The sequence below is a fragment of the Grammomys surdaster genome, unplaced genomic scaffold (assembly GCF_004785775.1).
Source record: "Grammomys surdaster isolate TR1022 unplaced genomic scaffold, NIH_TR_1.0 126176, whole genome shotgun sequence".
Lineage (NCBI taxonomy): Eukaryota > Metazoa > Chordata > Mammalia > Rodentia > Muridae > Grammomys > Grammomys surdaster.
This window is the reverse complement of record NW_021620983.1, coordinates 4376495-4386492: the sequence shown is the minus strand read 5'-3', so window position 1 is coordinate 4386492 and position 9998 is coordinate 4376495. Positions and strand designations below refer to the sequence as shown.

At 46.2% G+C, this 9998-nt stretch overlaps 1 protein-coding gene across 1 annotated transcript in view; it reads right to left on the bottom strand.

Moving 5' to 3' along the window:
* The window catches only part of Bcat1 (branched chain amino acid transaminase 1), a 48778-nt gene that overhangs the window by 29189 nt on the left and 9591 nt on the right, over nt 1-9998 (bottom strand). The window contains exons 3-4 of the mRNA XM_028757627.1: nt 7441-7641; nt 492-602 (exon numbers count right to left, since the gene is read on the bottom strand). Of these exons, the coding sequence (XP_028613460.1) occupies nt 492-602; nt 7441-7641 (312 nt within the window). The remainder of the gene's footprint in view (nt 1-491; nt 603-7440; nt 7642-9998) is intronic.

Sequence of the window (9998 nt, the reverse complement as noted above, 5' to 3'; positions counted from 1 at the left end):
CACAGTGCACTAGCATGATCACAGTACACTAGCATGATCACAGTGCAGGGATGTCAGATGCTAGGATGGCCAGCTACACAGATAACATGTGTCAGCAAGTCAGATCTTGGGTGCAGCTAACCAGAGATGAAGAGTAATCAATTCCATGAATGCATGGACTAGGAAATCAAAGTAACCTCAGCCCACTTTCCTGTCCTTCTGAGTGACCTTGGACAAGTGGTTTAACCTCCCCGGGCTGGGTTTTAATTTTCTTCTCTGTACAGCGGCACTAAAATGTACAGTTTAAGATGCCCAGCACGTTAACGTGGTTACCATCAACCCGCATGGTACAGAGAACTGACTCTTGCAAGGCGTCCTCTGACCTTTAATCGACAATATCTGGTCTGTTTAAAAGCCTGATGCAATTATTCAGCAAGCTTTTTTTTTTTTTTTTTTTTTTTTTGATGTAAGAGCAGAATAACCATGGAACAGAAGAGAATAGACGTGCATACCGGGAGTGTGGTCCTCACAGCGGATCGGCACATTCTTTTCATGTTGAGGTCCGGCCGGAACAATCGGATCTTATTATCAACTCCCCGAAAAGCCTTCAAGCCTTCAAACAGCTGAGGAAAAGAGAAAGGTCTCAGAAGGTGACTCAGACAGTCTTAGTAGTGTTAAGTTGTTGCCCTTAACCTCGACTGGAATGGAGAGAGGGGGTGGGGAGGGGGAGCGATTCGGGAACAGAAAAGGAGTAAAAAAAAAAAAAAAAAAGGTCCTTTCAGTACTCAGTCTGATGGGCAACCAGGAAAGGGGAATCTAAAGCATGCTGGTACCACCTCCACCACTCCTGGTCAGAAGCTAAATATGAACCTTAGAAGGCTAAGGAAGAGAGGGGAAGAGAGAATAGAAAGAGGAAAGGGAGGGAGGGAGGGAGGAACAGAGGAAGGGAGGGAGGAAGGGAGGGAGGGAGGGAGGAAGGGAGGAATAGCTGCTAGCCTAAGTTTTTGGAGATAGTTCTTCTTCAAGGTCCTGCTAACCAAGACTACTCTGACCATGTTACCAACTGATGGGGCCTTAAATCACACATGCTAAGATGTCCTCCCAACAGTGCCTGGCCTCACAGAGGACTGGACAGCTGGGGTGGGGGTGCTCTTTGTAACAGGGTGACCATAGCTGGGGGTGTGCTCCCCTAACAGGGTGACCACAGCTGGGGTGTGCTCCCGTTACACAGCCGCTACCTCCCGCTGCCCTCCAGGATCTCATACTAGGACACCCTGGAAGTCCCATCTCACACCAGAAGGAAAATGAAGAGAAGTCCAGGGACTTGCTCAGGTTTATCTTGCCCATTGAGACGTCCTTACAGGCAGTCTCATTCTAAGACTATATCCATCTATCAATCAGTCTGTAATGTTCACTGGTTTGGAAAGCCGGTGATTGACAGAGCTGGGATGGGCCCTCCAAAGGCTAAGAGCTCAAGAAGGTCAAAATGACAGAAAGTTCTAGTTAACTTCTTTCTTTCCCTTCCTCTTTCTATTTATCTTACGTATATGAGTGTTTGCCCACATGTATGTGTGTATGCAGTAGCCAAAGGAAGGCGTGTAATCCTCTGGAACAAAGTTACAGGACAGATCATGAATCTGGGTCCTCTCCAGACAGGAGTATGTTTAACCCCTGGACCATCTCTCCCGTCCCTCTTTCTCTTGTTCCCGGTACAGAGGATTGAACCAAGGGCTATGCATACACACACACATCTACAATATCACCTGAGCCCTTAGCCCTCAAAATTCTAGGTTCCTTTTAGCAAGAGTGTAATCACTGGTAATAAATGTTCCCCACCATTTACTTGAAATGGCAGAGCCATTTAATTTCTTCCTCAAGGGAACATCTGCTAATGCTCACATCTGAATAATGATACCTGTCCTTTCAAGTAAAAAAAAAAAAAAAAAAAAAAACAGTGTGACTAGTTCAGATCACAAATTCCTCGACAGGGCAAGCACTTTCCCCTGAGGCTGAAGTACACAGCACACCGAGGCTGTGAAGAGGCTGCTTTGTCATACAAAGTATTAGAATATTTGCTGGATAAATGCTATTCAATAAAACGGTGGTGGTGGGGTGGGCTGACAAGATGCCTCAGCAGACAAACGTGATTGTCTCCAAGCCTGACGCCTTAGTTCAAACCCCAGAACCTACATGAGGAGGGAATCCACTTCTGTGGGTTGTCCTCTGACCTTCCTCTGTGTGGGCGTGGTGATCTCATGCCTTCACACACACACACACACACAAATGATCGCATAGATACACACACACACACACACACACACACGATCACATAGATACACACACATGATCATATAGATTTACACACACACATGATCACATAGATACACACAAACATAGGGACCTGAGTTCAACCCTAGAATCCACATAAATGAAAGCCAGGCATGGTGGTTCTTATTTGTAATCCCAGCTGCCAGGACAGACAGATAGATCCCCAGGGCTTGCTGGACAGCCAGCCTACTCAGTCTTAAACCAATGAGACCCTGTCTTTGAGAGCAAGGTGGATGGTGCCTTAAAAGGCAAGGTCTCTTCTCTCTCTCTCTCTGGAGGTTGAGAAGGACAGATTTCTGAGCTGAAGTTCTCTGATAAAGGGACGACTAGGCTAGAGATACCACAGAACTCTCTGTAACAGTGGACAACAGGAATGTTGTGGATCCAGAACCCAAATCATCCTGAATTATCTTTAATCTCTATGCCTGTTAATCACCCACCCGTGTTTCTAACCTCACATTCTCCTGAACATAGATCACCAACCAGAAGCTAAAAGGACGTCATCACACAGCAGGACTTTCTACTTGGGTACCCTGCTCCCCAATGTCCCCACCGGCACATTCCATAAACACACTGACTGGTGACCACTTCCAGGATGGGCTGTGTCATTCAGGGCAACCCGATTCCACCTGCCCAGGCCATGGCCACTATCTGGCTCAGTATAACCTGCCTCTTACTCCCTCTGGACGAGAGTCGTGTTTCACACACCACACACCTGCTCCCATGGGCATGAAAGTTCCCAAGAGGACAAGAGTCATGACAGCCTGGACAAGGACACATAGTGGAAAACTACTGCCTCCAGGACCCATAGAGGAGCACTCATTACCCTCAGACCCCAGTGACCACACTCTGCAGCTATGACCGTCTCCCTGGGCAAGTTGGCAAAGAGCCAAGGGATATACGCCTTCTTTTCTAGATCAAATTCTAAATATGTACTTTCTCAGTGTGCCCACCCAAGTATCCCTGAGCAACTGTCTGCCTCAGTGGGGCCCCTCACCCTCTCTCTAATCAGGGCTGGTCAGGAGCCACCTCACGCAGGAAGTATGGCTATTTGCAGACAAGAGCACAGCCCCGTGTGTGACAGATGAGCATGCTACGAAGTGAGCTGTTTCTCTAACCCTGATCCAGTTCCCCCCCCCTTTAAAGAGAATATTTTTTTTCTCACATGACCTATGCTGACTACAGTTTTCCCTCCCTCTACTCCTCCCAGTTCCCTCTGACCTCACCTCCCTCTCTGTCTCTCATTAGAAAATAAACAGGCATCTAAGCAATAACATAATCAAATATAAGATAGAATAAAAACTAACACATGGGATTTGGGTGAAATAAATGGGAAAGAGCCCAAAAGAAGGCAAATGAATCAGACCCACTGGCTTGCACACTCAGGAATCCCATTAAAAAAAACACTAAACTTGAAGCCAGCCGATAGATGCAGAGGACCTGGGGCAGACCTGTGCAGGCCCTGTGCATGCCCCCTCAGGGTCTGGGGTTTGTAGGAGCTTTGCTCAGTTGATTTAGAGGGTTTGTTCTTTCAGTGTCCTCCATCTCCTCTGGCTCTTAAGACTCTTTCAGCCTCCTTTTCAGCAGGAGAGGTGGGGGGTGGGTCCCTGAGCCCTGGGGGGATAGGGTGGGGGGGAATTAGATGGAGATATTCTATTTAAGGCCTAGTGTTCTAAGCTCTCTCACTTTCTGCACTGTGTGTAGCTGTAGGTCTCTCTGCATCTGTTCCCATCTGCTGCAGGAGGAAGCTTCTCTGTGCAAGGCTCTGGCCTGTCTACGAGTACAGCAGAATACCATTAGGAGTCATTTTATTGCTACTTTTTTTTTTTTTTAAAGAACAGTAGTATTTGATTTTACCTTGGGTCCCTGGGCTGCCTAGTCTCAGGTTCTTGGTCACCCAAGCAGTGTCAGATACAATCTGGATCTTACTGGAGATATTTCTGGTAACTCGGTCTAGCTAATCAAGCCTTATGAAGAAGTGCTGTGTTTGTTTTATTAGATCACTAGTAGTATAGAGAATGTTGTGGTTTTGCGGCAGAACGACTGTAATTTGAGGGCTATTTTTGGCTTTGCGTGTGTTTGCAGGCTAACGGTGAAACACAGAGCTTTATTCATACAAGGCAAGCACTCAACGCTGAGCTACATCCCCAGAGCTGACGTTTTCTTAAAGACTGTGATCCCAGCATTTGGAAGGCTGAGCCAGGAGGATTGCTATGATTTTGAAGCCAGCCTGCCACCAATAATTATAATATGAAAAAAGTCAAACTGAAACTTCAGTTGAAGTACTCCAAAGCCCAAAATTTTTAAATTCTTCCTAATTCACCTCCTATAAAGACCAGCGTTTCTCAGACTGTGGTATCTATGCAGCTGGGTTACATAGCTTCAAAAATGAATGGAAATCAGAAATCCATGGTAATTCTGAATGCTAAGTCTGAGAATCACGGAACTTAGAGGCTCTGAAGTTACCACAGCCTTCTCTGAAGGGGGAATGGTCCGTTCACTGGCCATTGGATGCAAAGAGACTGGTGTGAGTATAACCCAGAAGGCCATGCAACTAGCAGTCATCTGGGAATGAAACTAAGTTCAGACTGGTATATTAATGCATACCTGTAACCCTAGTACCTAGGAGGTGAAAGCAGCTGTATCAGGAGTTCAAGGCCAGCTTCAGCTATACCATGGACTGGAAGCCAGCCTATCTTTAGAAAACAAAGGTACTAAGGAATTGTTTGGTGGTCTTCTAGAACAGGGGCTACCACTGGGTCAGGGGTCATGCAACACACACTGTATTGGTAAAGAGAGACTCTAGAGGGAGGGCTGGCCCCTCCCACTTCAGAACCAACTGTTTACCTGAAGTGTCCTCCAAACCTAGAGCAGCCTGGCATCCCCACCCTGTGACACAGGGAAAAATCAGCAAAAACACTGTGTCCTTGAATCATCTCTGGGAGGCAAAACATTTCTGCAGACATTACCGCTGTTTATCCCATGTTTGAAAATGCCTGTGGTGGAAATCTGAAGCCAGAAGCTGGTTTCAAGGGCAGATCAGTCTGCTTCTAGCAGGTCTGTTTGCTCCCCAAGACCAAGTTTGCTCCCATGCAAGTGCTAACCGGGCCCAGCCCTGCTGATCTCCCCAGATCAGATTTGATCTGGTCCAATCTTACCATAGACACCCCCAAGTCCCTTCCTACTGGGTGTTGTGAGCACCCATTTGACGACATGACTTTAGCTTGCTCTCTCAATGGGACGGGCCAGGCTGTCTCCCCCGGTGAATCCGAGGATGCTTTGCTATTTCTCTGCTGAGTCTGTGTAGCCTCAACTCACCACTCACTCCCTTGCTTTGTGCTTGCTGAATGAATACCTGTGACTCATTCAGGACAGCGCATGGCCTGGTCTATGTGCAGAAGAGCTCATCGCAGCCCTCAGCACCAGGCTCTACAGCAGTGGCTCTCACAACCTTTGTGTCTCAACGTCTTCGAGGTTGGAATGACCCTTTTACAGGGGTCACATATCAGATATCATTTACATCACAATTCATAACAGTAGCAAAATTACAGTTATGAAGTAGTGAGAAAATAATTTTATGGTTGGGGTCACCACAGCATGAGGAATTATATTAGAGGGTCTCAGCATTAGGAAGGTGGAGAACCGCTGATCTACAGATTCCAATGAACTACCTGGTTTTATACTTTCAAGAACACAGATCTTCTACAGGGTGGGCAAGATGGCTCATCAGGTAAAGGTGCTTGCTGCTAAGTCTGACGACTTGAGTTCAAACCCAGAGACCCACTTAGAAAAAGGACAGCCCCAAGTTCCCCTCTAATGTTCATATATATATGGCATGCATCCACCCACACAGACACACATACAATAAATAAATATATAAAAAAGATTTAAGTTACTATCCTTACCTATCATACACAAAAGTGTTAAATCATAAATGATTGTATTCCCCAAGTTCCGTAAACCTCCAGGGAGCAACTGAGATACACTTGAGCCCTGCCCCCTGTCTGTCTCTATGACTTGATTTCAAACATCTGCTCTTTTATTTCTTAAAGACTTAGTTTATGTGTATGCGTGTGTGCGCATGTCTGTTCATGTGCAAGTGATTGTCCAGAGACAGGAAGAGGGTGTCCGATCTCCTTGGAGCTAGGGTCGTGAGCCGCCATGTGGTTCCTGATAGCTGAGCTGCATTCTTCTGCAACTGCCGCAGGTGCTCTTAACCCCGGAGCCAACTCTCCAGCCCTGAATGAGGACTCACAGGCTTCTCACTTCAGATCACTAAATGAGTGGGTTCCAGGGTGTTCTGGCGGGAAATCTGAACTCTAAACACAAATAATGAAATGAAAATGATCTCTGTAAAGCACAAGGTCTCTCGAAAGCACAGTCTTGGATCCAATATTCAAAAATGAGTATCTGATCATCGCTATCAATGTTTCCTATGGTCATTTTCAGTCCCTTGGTAGATCAGAATTTATCTCTGGGCTTTCTGGGGAAAGTCATCCCATGTGGGGGGAAAAAAAACAGAAAAGAATAAAATAAAATGTAGGGTAAAGGTGATGGGACAATATTCTCCAGATCTAACTATGTATCTGCAGAGGACCAAGAGATGGATTCTCCAAACACTCCAGGGTAAAGGAATGTGCTCGATGCCATCCCAAAGGCTGGCTATGAGCAAGCAGTTAGCACTGGTGTCTGTCTCATTCTGTGACCCATCACAATCACGCAAAGATCTGAGAAAAAGAGGGCACCTAATAAATTAGCAATACGCATTGCTTTGGGGTTCTTTGAGGTTCTGTGGCCTAGGCTGGCCAGAAAGAATGATGTAGTCTAGGTTAGCCTTGAACTTTCTGCCCATCCTGTCTTAGGTTACCAAGGCATGGCCACACCTCGCTTCACACACGCGCACGCACGCACGCACCACGCACGCACGCACACCCCACATTTTTACTAACATCACAGATAAACCAAGTCAACCTGCAAAACTAGCTCTGAGATTTATTCTCAATCCATTTGGCTACAGGAGAAGTTTGAAGACATTTATGACAACCTCCATTTAAGACAGCAGGGCCTGTCCCCCATCCTAAAGAAGCTGGCAAGGTGGAGAATCACAGCCCACAGCAGCTCACAAGCACTTACCTCTACGCCGTAGTGCAAAACGGAGGCAGCGGGATGCATGGGTAAGTTTTCAAAAGGCCTAATGTGAGGTTTCTCCCATCCAGATGCGGAGGACCACTCCACCGTCAGCATGTGGTCAGTAAACGTAGCTCCAAAGACCAGTGAGCTGGGGTCGGGCTTCTCTTTTAAGACGGTGGCTGGTGTGATGATGAGATCTTTGGCCTGTGGAAGAGAAAGGAAAAGCGCTTGGAGCTCACACCGCGCTGGCTACATGGTCCAAAGGTCTAATGTGAATGGCATCCCTAGGTGATGACACGACCCCTCCCAGCAGAGTTTAACACTGGGGGTGGGGGTGTCTGAGGACTTGCTGCAGTTGGTAGGGTGCTTGCAGAAAACCTGGGTTTGACCCCTGAAAGAGACTGGAGGCAGAAGGTTCAGAAGTTCGCCAAGCTTGTCTAAAATACAGAACAGAAAGAGTCTCAAACAGCAAACCCAATATAATACTTCTTGTTAGGAGCCGCGGCAGAGCTGGCAAAGTCCGCCATCGCTAGGTGGCGCTGTCAGCCATAATTCTTCCTAGTAAACAAATAAAGTGCGCATGTGCCATGTAAAGCCCGCCAAGGCTAAGCCCATCCCACGACGTTTGGCGCGCTACGAGTATACAGCCAATCAGGGGGTGAATACCCCGCTCTGGGGTATATAGGCAGTGCTTTCCCACGCCTTCTCGTCTTCTTCCACCGTTTTGGTTTAGGGAAATAAACGTGTTCATACGGAAGGATTCTGGCGTGTGTGTGATGTGTGTGTGTGCGCACGTGTGTGTATGTTTTTCGCCGGCGAGAGGACTACACGCGTGCGCCCCGCACATTTGGTGCCGTGAAACCCGGGAAAATCCATCGATCGCCGGCGCTGCTTAAAGAAGACCCTCCGCTCGTTTTCTCACGCGTGGAGTGAATCCAGAACCGTATGACGGGGTAATGTTCTCTGAGAGATAATGTCTGGTCTTGATTTTTTTCGTCTCCCTCCCCAGACAGTGCTGGTACTCTTCCTTCTGGTTTTGCAGGATGAGAAAAGCTGCTCGGTTATGGCGGCGGGCTGGGGAGTGATAGACGAATTATGGGCCCACATGTCAGAAACAGAGACAGAGAAATGGAAGCGCTTAAAAGGTCAGAAAAGAAAAGAGAAAAGGGACATATTTAAGAAATCAGGCCTCCCCGAGGACCAACCCACGGGGGTGAGAGAGGAGAGGAAGAACACTCTCGGGAGAGACGGAAGGAAAGTAAGCCTCAGAAACAAACCTCTGTATCTGGTAAAGGAGCCGGGGGTTTTTACGGCGTGATAGCTCTGAGTCGGAGGGGCTAACTTCCGAGTCAGAGGACTCAGATGTAGAGACGGATGGGGAGGATAGATGCCAGCCGAATAGACGGCTGCCGCCACGAGATCGAGTTCTTGCGTTAGTGACGGTCAATTAGAGGCTGTGTTTACAAGAAAAATGTTTCGGGAGAGTCAGTCTAGGTGAATGAGGATTTTGCCTAGGAGGTAACAGCGAAACATAGGTCAGGAGAATTCTAAACAGGCATTGCCTGCGGCCGCTTCAGGTGGAAAGAGCAGGGTTAAAAGGAATTAGAAAGCAGGGTATTGAAGTGTTAAAATAACTACCCGCTAAATCTCCAATGAACGAGATGAAAAGTTACATTTTAAATATGAGAGAGAGAGAAAGAGTTTTAAAAATACTGGTGTCCTCTCTCTGAGCTGTGTCAACAAAAAGAATGAAAAGGCTATTTCAGAGTTCATCTAGAAACAGAGAATTCGGGAGACGTCCTGAACTTCTCTGTAGCTCCTAAAAGTTCTTTGTTTGTCCTTGGCGCGCCAATGTCCACGTGTTTGTGTTTGCTCTTTGTTTCGTTGTCTAAATGTTCTGTGTTTGTTACATGTTCAAAAAGAAAGATCGTTAAAACTGCTTGATCCAACCTTTGGGAGCTAAAGAAGGTCTTTTCAGGAATTGAGGTTGACATAAGCTGCTTTTAAAAGAGACCAGCAGCATTTTGGGTTTTATAAAGAAGCTAAGAGTCATTTTGTCCTAGAAAAATCTCTGTGACAAGGTGCCTTTCTCTTAAAATTACAGCTAGAAATAGCACCAAATTTTGTTTGATCTGAAGATAAGATATATAGCCACTTAATTGTTGTTTCTAATTGGTTTTAAAAGTATAAAAATGTTCTACATGTCTTGGTTATAGACTATTGGCTTAAATTATTGGGTGTAATTAAAAATGTACAACTTTGATAACGAAAGGTGGCGTGGAACTAGCTCAGTGTTGGAGTCGTTCAGAAACCAGGTATATAGAAAGTAAGATTTTAGACCAATGTCTCTTCAATGAGATTAAAAGCTGCTTCATGCATTCATGTGTAGAGAATTAGCAGCAAAACTTTATAGCATAGGGGTGGTCTGCTTGGTGTTGATTTTAGAGAAGATAAATTGTTTAAATTGGTTTTGCTTTTGCTTCTCAAAATTAATGGTTACACTCTAATGCTACAAAAGATATTTAAAAGTTTAGTTAAACTGCCAGTATTCCATTGGCTAC